Source organism: Petromyzon marinus, unplaced genomic scaffold (genome assembly GCF_048934315.1).
Source record: "Petromyzon marinus isolate PM22_M1 ecotype Great Lakes invasive population unplaced genomic scaffold, UKy_Petmar_22M1.pri1.0 PM_Scaffold_17, whole genome shotgun sequence".
Lineage (NCBI taxonomy): Eukaryota > Metazoa > Chordata > Hyperoartia > Petromyzontiformes > Petromyzontidae > Petromyzon > Petromyzon marinus.
Window position 1 is genome coordinate 1,883,663 of NW_027423135.1, and position 13,748 is coordinate 1,897,410.

A 13,748-nucleotide genomic window follows, 5' to 3' on the forward strand; every position below is an offset into this window, starting at 1 on the left:
GGGGGTGCGTGGGGGGGAGGGGGCAACACGAGTCGTCGTCCGTGAAACTCATCAGTACAATTGTATTGGGGAGAGTGCGTTAGTGTGGAGTGGCACGTGCAGCTGTGCGGGGCGGCACGTGCGGTTGTGTGGGTGGCACGTGACGGGCGTGTCGGGTGGCGCGTGCGGAGCGTGTGGGGTGACACGTGTGAGCGTGTGGGGTGGCACGTGTGAGCGTGTGGGGTGACACGTGTGAGCGTGTTGGGTGGCGCGTGCGGAGCGTGTGGGGTGACACGTGTGAGCGTGTGGGGTGGCACGTGCAGCTGTGCGGGGCGGCACGTGCGGTTGTGTGGGTGGCACGTGACGGGCGTGTCGGGTGGCGCGTGCGGAGCGTGTGGGGTGAAACGTGTGAGCGTGTGGGGTGGCACGTGTGAGCGTGTGGGGTGACACGTGTGAGCGTGTGGAGTGGCACGTGTAGGTGTGCGGGGGCGTCACGTGCGGGCGTGTGGGGTGGCACGTGTGAGCGTGTGGGGTGGCACGTGTGGGTGCGTAGAGTGGCACGTATCGGTGTGTGTGTGTGTGCACAGGCAGGTTGTGCGTGGGTGGCACGTGTTGGCGTGTGGGTGCCCGTACCGCTTGGACCAGCGTGAGCACGCCTCACCACCCCCACAGTGGCCCATCTTGTACCCACCGGAGCGCTTCATCAGATAGCCCTCACTGGCACGGGGCATGGGGGAGGTGGACATGGGGGGAGGGGGGGGGACACGGGGGGGGGACGGGGGGTGGGGGCCACGAGGTGGGGGACATTGGAGGGGGGATATGGGGTGGGGGGGACGGGGGGTGGTCATTGGGAGGGGGGGACACAGGGGAAAAAGTACAGAGAGAAGAGTGTCAGTGGATGTGTGTGTGTATGAGTGTGTGTGAGTGTGTGTGAGTGTGTGCGTCTATGAGTGTGTGCCTGTGTGAGTGTGTGTGTGGAGTAGCACGAGTGGCTGGCTGAGGTGCCATCTGTTGAGGAAGTTCTGAGGGCGATCCGGAGTCTGAGACCAGGAAAGGCAGCGGGCAGACGTGATCTCCCAAGCGAAATGCTGAGGGAGGGTGGCGTTTGTGCACAGACTGCCCTACGTGACATCATAACAACAGTCTGGACCACTGGACGGGTTCCGCAGCATTGGAAGGATGCCCTGGTGGTCCCCCTCTTTAAGAAGAGGGACCGCACAGACTGTAACAACTACAGGGGTATCTCTATCCTCAGTGTGCCGGGAAAGGTCTTGGCAAGGATTATTCAACATCGCCTCGCTAGGCACACTGAGGAGAGGCTTGCGGAGCCCCAATGCGGTTTCAGGAAAGGGCGGTCCTGCACAGATGCCATATTTTCTGTCCGTCTGCTACAGCAGAGGTGTAGGGAATTCCAACAAGACCTAAATCTCTGCTTTATTCACCTGGTCAAGGCCTATGATATCATCAGTAGGCCTGGGCTCTGGGTTGTTCTTCGTGCTTTCGGAGTCCCTGACCCTCTGCTCAAGATCATTAAGGACCTTCATGATGGTGAGCAGGCCCGGGTAAAACTACGTGGCCGGGAGTCAGAGCCATTCCCTGTACACCACGTTATTTAACATCTACTTTGGCCACGTAGTTCGTGAAGCCTTCAATAGCTGTACCGCGGGAATCTCCATATGGTACAGATATAATGGGAGGCTGATCGATGCCCGGGTGCGGTCAAGGGATGGCTCCCTATTGCTCAACCACGTTATGTATGCTGATGATTTGGTAATAGCTGCTCATTCAGAGGAGGAGTTGGAGATGCTGCTGCTGAGACTGGAGCGTGCCACTAAGAAATGGGGCCTTACCATCAGCCCCACCAAAACTAAGCACCTGCCTGGGTATTTTGTACCATCGGACACTCCACCCCCACAACTCACAATCGGTGATGGGGCAGTTGTGGAGAGAGTGGAGAGTTTCCCATACCTGGGAAGTGTGCTTATGACCGGCTCCAGTTTAACAGCAGAGGTCTCACTCCGAATCAGTCGAGCGGCAATATCTTTTCATCGGTTGCGTAACGCTGTGTGGAAGCTACCTGGTCTGTTGCTCCGCACTAAGCTTCAGGTCTTCTCGGCCACGGTCATTCCCTCCCTTCTCTACGCTTGCGAAACATGGACCCCCCCAAATGGAACATCTCCGCCGGTTAGAAACATTTAGGCTGGCCTGCCTACGATCCATCCTGGGTTTAACCAGACTGGATTGTGTGAGGAGCTCACAAATCCTTGAAAGATCTGGACAAGGTCCCATCGGTGAGCTCCTCCGGCGGGCAAGGCTGCGATGGCTGGGTCATGTAGCCTGCATGCCCAGCCACCGCATACCTAAACAGCTTTTGTTCAGCCGGATAGAGGGGGCTAAACGGGTGCGGCACGGGCTAGAGAAGAGATGGAGTGATGTGGTACAGGAGGACGTGGAGCTGAGTGGACTTGCCGTTGACTGGTAGTAGCGGTGTCAAGATCGGCCTCTGTGGAGGAGGCTCGTGAAGGACGCTACTGGGCAGTTGGAGGCAGTCGCCCTCCAACAACAACGGAGGGCGGAGGAGCGACGCTCAGAACAACGAGCGGAGCGCCGGATGGCTAAAGCACAGCGGGTTGGCACAGTAGGGGGCACAGGTGGTGCATCAGCCAGTCATCTCAGTCAGTCGACCCGTGGCACCTGGGTCTGCCCCGTGACCTCCTGCCAGCGGGCGTTCGACACTCCACGTGGCCTCAAGGTGCATATGGCCTGGCACAAGCGTCATGGTGACGTCACCGCCACTTAGTGGCGAATGGCGGTTGTTGTTGTTGGTGTTGTGGGTGTGCAGGCGTGTGTGTGTGTGTATGTGTGTGAGTGTGTGTGTATGTGTGAGTGTGTGTGTATGTGTGTGAGTGTGTGTGTGAGTGTGTGTGTATGTGTGTGAGTATGTGTGTGAGTGTGTGTGTATGTGTGAGTGTGTGTGTATGTGTGAGTGTGTGTGAGTGTGTGAGTGTGTGGGTGTGAGTGTGTGTGTATGTGTGTGAGTGTGTGTGTATGTGTGTGAATGTGTGTATGTGTGAGTGTGTGTGTATGTGTGTGAGTGTGTGTGTGTGAGTGTGTGTGTATGAGTGTGTGTGTATGTGTGTATGTGTGTGAGTGTGTGTGTGTGAGTGTGTGTGTATGAGTGTGTGTGTATGTGTGTGAGTGTGTGTGTATGTGTGTGAGTGTGTGTGTATGTGTGTGAGTGTGTGGGTGTGTCACTCACATGCCCTTAGGTCCCAGGTCTCGGATGAATGAGAGGAAACTCACTTCCAGGAACTCCCACTGTACACACGCGTGACAGGTAACACGTGACACGTCATGCACGGCATCTGACATGTGACACGTGACACGTGACACGCGCGACACACGCGGGACACAACACGTGACGCATTCAACACACAAGCGGGACGCGACACGTGACACACGCTACACACGTGACACACGTGACACACGCGACACGTGACACACGTGACACACGACACACGTGCGACACGTCACACGCGTGACGCACGACACGCGAGAGGCGTGCCACCCACCATGGCTGCGTAGTCCCTGTAGATCGGCGTCTCCAGCAGCGTGCTCAGGTACTGCTCGATCTGCTTCTGCACCGCAAAGCGAGACACAAAGGCAAAGTTCCCCCACGCCGTCAGCCTTCGCGAGCCGCTTGTTTGAGGCCGAGTCAACCTAGGGGACGGCCAGCACCGGTGAAGGCGTCCGTCACCGGTGAAGGCGTTCGTCACCGGTGAAGGCGTCCGTCACCGGTGAAGGTGTTTGTCACCGGTGAAGACGTCTCATCACCGGTGAAGGCGTTCGTCACCGGTGAAGGCGGTCGTCACCGGTGAAGGCGGTCGTCACCGGTGAAGGCGGTCGTTACCGGTGAAGGCGTCCGTCACCGGTGAAGGCGTCTCGTCACCGGTGAAGGCGTTCGTCACCGGTGAAGGCGTCTCGTTACCGGTGAAGGCGTCCGTCACCGGTGAAGGTGTTCGTCACCGGTGAAGGCGATCGTCACCGGTGAAGGCGTCTCGTCACCGGTGAAGGCGTTCGTCACCGGTGAAGGCGTTCGTCACCGGTGAAGGTGTTCGTCACCGGTGAAGGTGATCGTCACCGGTGAAGGCATCTCGTCACCGGTGAAGGCGTCTCGTCACCGGTGAAGGTGTTCGTCACCGGTGAAGGTGTTCGTCACCGATGAAGGCGGTCGTCACCAGTTGTGGTTGTGGTGGTTGTGGTGGTAGTCACCCTGCGGATGGACGTGGTGGTGGTTGTGGTTGTTGTGGTTGTTGTGGTCACCCTGCGGATGGACGTGGTGACCGTGGTGGTTGTGGTGGTGATTGTGGTGGTGGTTGTGGTGGTGGTTGTGGTGGTGGTTGTGGTGGTGGTTGTGGTTGTGGTGGTGGTTGTGGTGGTGGTGGTTGTGGTTGTGGTGGTTGTGGTGGTGGTCACCCTGCGGATGGACGTGGTGGTGGTAGTAACTGTGGTGGTGGTGACCGTGGTGGTGGTTGTGGTGGTTGTGGTTGTGGTGGTGGTTGTGGTGGTTGTGGTGGTTGTGGTTGTGGTGGTGGTTGTGGTGGTGGTTGTGGTGGTGGTGGTTGTGGTGGTGGTTGTGGTCACCCTGCGGATGGACGTAGTGTGCTCGTCACGACCACCGCCATCGAGGTCGTCATGACGCTTCCCATCGACAATTCGGTGCGGCAGCGCCGGAATCTTCCGGTCGTCGCCGTCGCGGCCTCCACGGCGAGACCGCAGCCTGGGGGCACGGGGGGGGGCACGGGGGGGGCACGGGGGGAGGGCACGGGGGGAGGGCACGGGGGGGGCACGGGGGGGGGGCACGGGGGGGCACGGGGGGGGGCACGGGGGGGGCACGGGGGGGGGGGCATGGGGGGGCGGCACAGGTGGTGTAGGTGGTACAGGTGGTGCAGGTGGTGTAGGTGGTACAGGTGGTACAGGTGGTACAGGTGGTGTAGGTGGTGTAGGTTGTGTAGGTGGTACAGGTGGTACAGGTGGTGTAGGTAATTACAGGTGGTGTACGTGGTACAGGTGGTACAGGTGGTGCAGGTGGTGTAGGTGGTGTAGGTGGTACAGGTGGTGCAGGTGGTACAGGTGGTGTAGGTGGTACAGGTGGTGTACATGGTACAGGTGGTGTAGGTGGTGCAGGTGGTACAGGTGGTACAGGTGGTGTACGTGGTACAGGTGGTACAGGTGGTACAGGTGGTGTAGGTGGTACAGGTGGTGCAGGTGGTACAGGTGCTACAGGTGGTGCAGGTGGTGTACGTGGTACAGGTGGTGTACGTGGTACAGGTGGTACAGGTGGTACAGGTGGTGTAGGTGGTGTAGGTTGTGTAGGTGGTACAGGTGGTACAGGTGGTGTAGGTAATTACAGGTGGTGTACGTGGTACAGGTGGTACAGGTGGTGCAGGTGGTGTAGGTGGTGTAGGTGGTACAGGTGGTGCAGGTGGTACAGGTGGTGTAGGTGGTACAGGTGGTGTACGTGGTACAGGTGGTGTAGGTGGTGCAGGTGGTACAGGTGGTACAGGTGGTGTACGTGGTACAGGTGGTACAGGTGGTGCAGGTGGTACAGGTGGTACAAGTGGTGTACGTGGTGCAGGTGGTACAGGTGGTACAGGTGGTACAGGTGGTGCAGGTGGTACAGGTGGTACAGGTGGTGCAGGTGGTACAGGTGGTGCAGGTGGTACAGGTGGTACAGGTGGTATAGGTGGTGTACGTGGTGCAGGTGGTACAGGTGGTATAGGTGGTACATGTGGTGCAGGTGGTACAGGTGGTACAGGTGGTACAGGTGGTGCAGGTGGTACAGGTGGTACAGGTGGTGCAGGTGGTGCAGGTGGTGCAGGCGGGGTGGCGCTACCCGCGTGTCGGGATTGGGATGTGCAGGAGGGTGCGGTAGCGCTGCAGCTCCTGGTGCAGCGCCTGGAAGTGTTTGTAGCGCCGGCGGATGGTCCAGGCGAACTCTCCGTGCGACAGCTCCACCGTGAACATGCACGAACTCTTCTCCTGCACCCACAGCGACCGATAGATCCTCCGTGATCAATACACGAGGATCAATACATCGCCATTTGGTGATGTCTATTCGCGAAATTAATCATTTGGCGGGACCCCGGGGTCAATAATAATAATAATTATTATTGTTGTTGTTGTTGTTCAGTCCGCCCACTCGCGACCCCGCCAGCAACGCGCCGCCCGCCCAGACTCACGCCAACAAGCGCCGGCAGCGGCGATCGGCACGACGGGCGCCACCCCGCCGGACAAACGCGAGCCCCGGCGATCCTCGGCTTCTTTGGCGAGGCGAGCCGCCCGGCCCCCCACCAGGCGGTGAATTTGCCGAGTTCGTGTGAAGTTTCTACTTTTGACGAGGCTTCGTGCCCCGAGTAGCTCCCGACGAGGCCAATCGGTCGACGCTGGTTTTGTCGTCGGTAAGGCAACGAGACTCCTGTCGCTACGCGGGGGTTCACACCACGGGGCCGTGGTGGGAACCCGGGGTCCCGCCAATTGCTTCAAATGATCAATACTCGGATATCAATGATCTGAGATCAACGCTCGCTCGAGTATAAATACTCGGAGATCATTACTCAGAGATCAAATTCTCGAATATCAATACGCAATCATCATTACTCGGCGATCAATACTCGATTACCAATACATCAAATTCACGCACCCCAGACTTGTTCACCCCCCACGTGCATCACGCCCCCCCCCCGCACGTGACGTCACAGACTCCGCCCCCCGCGTGACGCCACAGCCCCCCCCCGCGCGTGACGTCACAGACCCCGCCCCCCCGTGCGTGACGCCACAGGCCCCACCCCCCCCACGCGTGACGCCCCAGGTCCCGCCCCCCCGCGCGTGACGCCACTGGGCCCTCCCCCCCCCGCGCGCGACGTCACAGACCCCGCCCCCCCGCGCGTGACGTCACAGGCCGCTCACCGCGCGCGACGATCCGAGGCGCTCCACGTGAGTGACGCGCACCCTGAAGCCGCGTCCCGGCAGGAAGACGGAGCGCTCCGCGCTCGGCCGCTGGATGCTCGCGAAGGCGATGGCCGCCCCCGTGGCCGCCTCCCCTGCTCACGCGAAACACGCGGCCAGAGGCAAAGGTCCCCCGCGTGGTGGGGCAAGGGCTCTTGGTGAGTGTGGCAGGGCAAGAGCTCTTGGTGAGTGTGGCAGGGCAAGAGGTCTTGGTGAGTGTGGCAGGGCAAGGGCTCTTGGTGAGTGTGGCAGGGCAAGAGGTCTTGGTGAGTGTGGCAGGGCAATAGCTCTTGGTGAGTGTGGCAGAGCAAGGGCTCTTGGTGAGTGTGGCAGGGCAAGAGCTCTTGGTGAGTGTGGCAGGACAAGAGGTCTTGGTGAGTGTGGCAGGGCAAGAGCTCTTGGTGAGTGTGGCAGGGCATGGGCTCTTGGTGAGTGTGGCAGGGCAAGAGCTCTTGGTGAGTGTGGCAGGGCAAGAGGTCTTGGTGAGTGTGGCAGGGCAAGGGCTCTTGGTGAGTGTGGCAGGGCAAGAGGTCTTGGTGAGTGTGGCAGGGCAATAGCTCTTGGTGAGTGTGGCAGAGCAAGGGCTCTTGGTGAGTGTGGCAGGGCAAGAGCTCTTGGTGAGTGTGGCAGGACAAGAGGTCTTGGTGAGTGTGGCAGGGCAAGAGCTCTTGGTGAGTGTGGCAGGGCAAGGGCTCTTGGTGAGTGTGGCAGGGCAAGAGGTCTTGGTGAGTGTGGCAGGGCAAGAGATCTTGGTGAGTGTGGCAGGGCAAGGGCTCTTGGTGAGTGTGGCAGGGCAAGAGCTCTTGGTGAGTGTGGCAGGGCAAGGGCTCTTGGTGAGTGTGGCAGGGCAAGAGCTCTTGGTGAGTGTGGCAGGGCAAGAGGTCTTGGTGAGTGTGGCAGGGCAAGAGGTCTTGGTGAGTGTGGCAGGGCAAGAGCTCTTGGTGAGTGTGGCAGGGCAAGAGGTCTTGGTGAGTGTGGCAGGGCAAGAGCTCTTGGTGAGTGTGGCAGGGCAAGAGGTCTTGGTGAGTGTGGCAGGGCAAGAGGTCTTGGTGAGTGTGGCAGGGCAAGGGCTCTTGGTGAGTGTGGCAGGGCAAGGGCTCTTGGTGAGTGTGGCAGGGCAAGGGCTCTTGGTGAGTGTGGCAGGGCAAGGGCTCTTGGTGAGTGTGGCAGGGCAAGAGGTCTTGGTGAGTGTGGCAGGGCAAGAGGTCTTGGTGAGTGTGGCAGGGCAAGAGCTCTTGGTGCGTGTGGCAGGGCAAGGGCTCTTGGTGAGTGTGGCAGGGCAAGAGCTCTTGGTGAGTGTGGCAGGGCAAGAGGTCTTGGTGAGTGTGGCAGGACAAGGGCTCTTGGTGAGTGTGGCAGGACAAGAGCTCTTGGTGAGTGTGGCAGGACAAGGGCTCTTGGTGAGTGTGGCAGGGCAAGAGCTCTTGGTGAGTGTGGCAGGGCAAGGGCTCTTGGTGAGTGTGGTAGGACAAGAGCTCTTGGTGAGTGTGGCAGGGCAAGGGCTCTTGGTGAGTGTGGCAGGGCAAGAGCTCTTGGTGAGTGTGGCAGGGCAAGAGGTCTTGGTGAGTGTGGCAGGGCAAGAGGTCTTGGTGAGTGTGACAGGGCAAGAGCTCTTGGTGAGTATGGCAGGGCAAGAGGTCTTGGTGAGTGTGGCAGGGCAAGAGCTCTTGGTGAGTGTGGCAGGGCAAGAGGTCTTGGTGAGTGTGGCAGGACAAGGGCTCTTGGTGAGTGTGGCAGGGCAAGAGGTCTTGGTGAGTGTGGCAGGGCAAGGGCTCTTGGTGAGTGTGGCAGGGCAAGGGCTCTTGGTGAGTGTGGCAGGGCAAGGGCTCTTGGTGAGTGTGGCAGGGCAAGGGCTCTTGGTGAGTGTGGCAGGGCAAGGGCTTTTGGTGAGTGTGGCAGGGCAAGGGCTCTTGGTGAGTGTGGCAGGGCAAGAGGTCTTGGTGAGTGTGGCAGGGCAAGAGGTCTTGGTGAGTGTGGCAGGGCAAGAGCTCTTGGTGAGTGTGGCAGGGCAAGGGCTCTTGGTGAGTGTGGCAGGGCAAGAGCTCTTGGTGAGTGTGGCAGGGCAAGAGGTCTTGGTGAGTGTGGCAGGACAAGGGCTCTTGGTGAGTGTGGCAGGGCAAGAGGTCTTGGTGAGTGTGGCAGGGCAAGAGGTCTTGGTGAGTGTGGCAGGGCAAGGGCTCTTGGTGAGTGTGGCAGGGCAAGAGCTCTTGGTGAGTGTGGCAGGACAAGAGGTCTTGGTGAGTGACTGGGTGTGTGAGTGGGTGAGTGTGGGTGAGTGAGTGGGTGAGTGAATGGGTGAGTGTGGGTGAGTGAGTGTGAGTGAGTGTGGGTGAGTGAGTGGGTGAGTGAGTGGGTGAGTGTGAGTGAGTGGGTGGGTGAGTGAGTGGGTGAGTTGGTGAGTGGGTAGGTGAGTGTGAGTGAGTGGGTGAGTGAGTGGGTGAGTGAGTGTGGGTGAGTGTGTGGGTAAGTGAGTGGGTGGGTGAGTGTGAGTGAGTGGGTGAGTGAGTGGGTGAGTGTGGGTGAGTGAGTGGGTGAGTGTGGGTGAGTGGGTGAGTGAGTGGGTGAGTGTGGGTGAGTGAGTGGGTGAGTGAATGGGTGAGTGTGGGTGAGTGAGTGGGTGAGTGAATGATTGAGTGGGTGAGTGAGTGGGTGAGTGAGTGGGTGAGTGAGTGGGTGAGTGAGTGGATGAGTGTGGGTGAGTGTGGGTGAGTGAGTGTGTGAGTGAGTGAGTGGGTGACTGAGGGTGAGTGTGGGTGGGTGAGTGAGTGAGTGTGGGTGAGTGTGAGTGAGTGTGAAGGTGAGTGTGGGTGGGTGAGTGGGTGAGTAAGTGGGTGAGTGTGAGTGAGTGGGTGAGTGAGTGGGTGGGTGAGTGTGAGTGAGTGTGTGTGAGTGTGGGTGATTGTGGGTGAGTGACTGAATGGGTGAGTGTGGATGAGTGTGAGTGAGTGAGTGGGTGAGTGAGTGGGTGAGTGCGGGTGAGTGTGGGTGAGTGGGTGGGTGAGTTTGGGTGAGTGTGGGTGAGTGGGTGAGTGAGTGGGTGAGTGAGTGGGTGAGTGAATGGGTGGGTGAGTGAGTGGCTGAGTGAGTGGGTGAATGAATGGTTGAGTGTGAGTGAGTGTAAGTGAGTGAGTGAGTGGGTGAGTGTGAGTGTGGGTGAGTGTGGGTGAGTGTGGGTGAGTGAGTGAGTGAGTGTGGGTGAGTGTGGGTGAGTGTGAGTGAGTGAGTGAGTGGGTAAGTGTGGATGAGTGAGTGGGTGAGTGTGGGTGAGTGTGAGTGAGTTTGGGTGAGTGGGTGAGTGAGTGAGTGAGTGTGTGGGTGAGTTTGGGTGAGTGTGAGTGAGTGTGAGTGAGTGTGAGTGAGTTTGAGTGAGTGAGTGAGTGAGTGGGTGAGTGTGGGTGAGTGTGGGTGAGTGTGAGTGAGTGTGAGTGAGTGTGGGTGAGTGAGTGGGTGAGTGGGTGAGTGAGTGAGTGTGGGTGAGTGTGGGTGAGTGAGTGGGTGAGTGGGTGAGTGAGTGAGTGAGTGTGGTTGAGTGTGGGTGAGTGTGGGTGAGTGAGTGGGTGAGTGTGGGTGAGTGTGGGTGGGTGAGTGTGGGTGAGTGTGGGTGAGTGTGAGTGAGTGAGTGAGTGTGGGTGAGTGAGTGTGGGTGAGTGAGTGGTTGAGTGTGGGTGAGTGTGGGTGAGTGTGGGTGAGTGAGTGGCTGAGTGAGTGGGTGACTGTGGGTGAGTGTGAGTGGGTGAGTGTGGGTGAGTGTGAGTGTGGGTGAGTGTGAGTGAGTGTGTGTGAGTGTTGGTGAGTGTGGGTGATGAGTGGGTGAGTGAGTGGGTGAGTGTGGATGAATGAGTGGGTGAGTGTGAGTAAGTGTGGGTGAGTGTGAGTGTGGGTGAGTGTGGGTGAGTGTGGGTGAGTGAGTGAGTGTGGGTGAGTGTGGGTGAGTGTGAGTGAGTGAGTGGGTAAGTGTGGATGAGTGAGTGGGTGAGTGTGGGTGAGTGTGAGTGAGTTTGGGGTGAGTGGGTGAGTGAGTGAGTGAGTGGGTGAGTGAGTGAGTGTGTGGGTGAGTTTGGGTGAGTGTGAGTGAGTGTGAGTGAGTGTGAGTGAGTTTGAGTGAGTGTGGGTGAGTGAGTGAGTGAGTGGGTGAGTGTGGGTGAGTGTGAGTGAGTGTGGGTGAGTGAGTGGGTGAGTGGGTGAGTGGGTGAGTGAGTGAGTGTGGGTGAGTGTGGGTGAGTGTGGGGGAGTGGGTGAGTGTGGGTGAGTGTGGGTGAGTGTGGGTGGGTGAGTGTGGGTGAGTGTGGGTGAGTGAGAGTGAGAGTGAGTGAGTGTGGGTGAGTGGGTGAGTGAGTGGGTGAGTGGGTGAGTGAGTGAGTGTGGGTGAGTGTGGGTGAGTGTGGGTGAGTGAGTGGGTGAGTGTGGGTGAGTGTGGGTGGGTGAGTGTGGGTGAGTGTGGGTGAGTGTGAGTGAGTGAGTGAGTGTGGGTGAGTGAGTGTGGGTGAGTGAGTGGGTGAGTGTGGGTGAGTGTGGGTGAGTGTGGGTGAGTGTGGGTGAGTGAGTGGCTGAGTGAGTGGGTGACTGTGGGTGAGTGTGAGTGGGTGAGTGTGGGTGAGTGTGAGTGTCAGTGTGGGTGAGTGTGAGTGAGTGTGTGTGAGTGTGGGTGAGTGTGGGTGATGAGTGGGTGAGTGAGTGGGTGAGTGTGGATGAATGAGTGGGTGAGTGTGAGTGAGTGTGGGTGAGTGTGGGTGAGTGTGAGTGTGGGTGAGTGTGGGTGAGTGTGGGTGAGTGTGAGTGTGGGTGAGTGTGGGTGAGTGTGGGTGAGTGTGTGGTTGAGTGAGTGGGTGAGTGTGGCTGAGTGTGGGTGAGTGTGGGTGAGTGGGTGGGTGAGTGTGGGTGAATTTGGATGAGTGTGGGTGAGTGTGGGTGAGTGTGAGTGAGTTTGGGTGAGTGGGTGAGTGAGTGAGTGGGTGAGTGAGTGTGTGGGTGAGTTTGGGTGAGTGTGAGTGAGTGTGAGTGAGTGTGAGTGAGTGAGTGGGTGAGTGTGGGTGAGTGGGTGAGTGTGGGTGAGTGTGAGTGAGTTTGGGTGAGTGGGTGAGTGAATGAGTGAGTGGGTGAGTGAGTGAGTGAGTGTGAGTGAGAGTGAGTGAGTGTGAGTGAGTGTGGGTGAGTGAGTGGGTGAGTGAGTGAGTGAGTGGGTGAGTGAGTGAGTGTGAGTAGGTGAGTGTGGGTGAGTGAGTGGGTGAGTGTGGGTGAGTGTGAGTGAGTTTGGGTGAGTGGGTGAGTGTGGGTGAGTGTGTGGGTGAGTGAGTGGGTGAGTGAGTGAGTGGGTGAGTGAGTGTGAGTGAGTGGGTGAGTGAGTGGGTGAGTGTGGGTGCGTGAGTAGGTGAGTGTGGGTGAGTGAGTGGGTGAGTGTGGGTGAGTGAGTTTGGGTGAGTGGGTGAGTGTGGGTGAGTGTGTGGGTGAGTTTGGGTGAGTGGGTGAGTGAGTGTGAGTGAGTGTGAGTGAGTGTGGGTGAGTGAGTGGGTGAGTGAGTGAGTGGGTGAGTGTGAGTGAGTGTGTGGGTGAGTGTGGGTGAGTGTGGGTGAGTGAGTGTGAGTGAGTTTGGGTGAGTGTGGGTGAGTGTGAGTGAGTGAGTGGGTGAGTGTGGGTGAGTGAGTGGGTGAGTATGCGTGAGTGTGTGGGTGAGTGTGTAAGTGAGTGAATGTTGGGGTGAGTCTGGGTGAGTGTGGGTGAGTGAGTGTGAGTGAGTTTGGGTGAGTGTGGGTGAATGTGAGTCAGTGAGTGGGTGAGTGTGGGTGAGTGAGTGGGTGAGTGTGGGTGAGTGTGAGTGAGTTTGGGTGAGTGGGTGAGTGTGGGTGAGTGTGTGGGTGAGTTTGGGTGAGTGGGTGAGTGAGTGAGTGAGTGGGTGAGTGAGTGTGAGTGAGTGTGAGTGAGTGAGTGTGAGTGAGTGTGGGTGAGTGAGTGGGTGAGTGAGTGAGTGAGTGGGTGAGTGTGGGTGAGTGTGGGTGAGTGTGGGTGAGTGAGTGTGAGTGAGTTTGAGTGAGTGTGGGTGAGTGTGAGTGAGTGAGTGAGTGGATGAGTGTGGGTGAGTGAGTGGGTTAGTGTGGGTGAGTGTGTGGGTGAGTATGTAAGTGAGTGAGTGTGTGGGTGAGTCTGGGTGAGTGTGGGTGAGTGAGTGTGAGTGAGTTTGGGTGAGTGTGGGTGAATGTGAGTGAGTGAGTGAGTGGGTGAGTGTGGGTGAGTGAGTGGGTGAGTGTGGGTGAGTGTGAGTTTGGGTGAGTGGGTGAGTGAGTGAGTGTGTGGGTGAGTTTGGGTGAGTGGGTGAGTGTGTGAGTGTGTGAGTGTGTAAGTGAGTGAGTGTGTGGGTGAGTTTGGGTGAGTGGGTGAGTGAGTGAGTGAGTGGGTGAGTGTGAGTGAGTGAGTGGGTGAGTGAGTGATTGGGTGAGTGAGTGGGTGAGTGTGGGTGAGTGTGAGTGAGTTTGGGTGAGTGGGTGAGTGAGTGAGTGAGTCAGTGGGTGAGTGAGTGAGTGGGTGAGTTTGGGTGAGTGTGGGTGAGTGTGAGTGAGTTTGAGTGAGTGGTTGAGTGTGGGTGAGTGTGTGGGTGAGTTTGGGTGAGTGTGAGTGAGTGTGGGTGAGTTTGGGTGAGTGTGAGTGAGTGTGGGTGAGTGTGGGTGAGTGTGGGTGAGTGTGAGTGTGTGGGTGAGTGTGGGTGAGTGAGTGGGTGAGTGTGTAAGTGAGTGAGTGAGTGTGGGTGAGTGTGGGTGAGTGAGTGTGTA

At 58.4% G+C, this 13,748-nt stretch overlaps 1 protein-coding gene across 4 annotated transcripts in view; it reads right to left on the reverse strand.

Moving 5' to 3' along the window:
• Positions 1 to 13,748, reverse strand: part of LOC116956727 (phospholipase D1-like) — a 100,159-nt gene that overhangs the window by 66,972 nt on the left and 19,439 nt on the right. For all 4 annotated transcript variants that reach the window (XM_076063660.1, XM_076063661.1, XM_076063662.1 and 1 more), the window contains 6 exons: positions 6,949 to 7,082; positions 5,876 to 6,021; positions 4,624 to 4,759; positions 3,552 to 3,617; positions 3,239 to 3,297; positions 613 to 696 (listed from right to left, as the gene is read on the reverse strand). In XM_076063660.1, the coding sequence (XP_075919775.1) occupies positions 613 to 696; positions 3,239 to 3,297; positions 3,552 to 3,617; positions 4,624 to 4,759; positions 5,876 to 6,021; positions 6,949 to 7,082 (625 nt within the window). The remainder of the gene's footprint in view (positions 1 to 612; positions 697 to 3,238; positions 3,298 to 3,551; positions 3,618 to 4,623; positions 4,760 to 5,875; positions 6,022 to 6,948; positions 7,083 to 13,748) is intronic.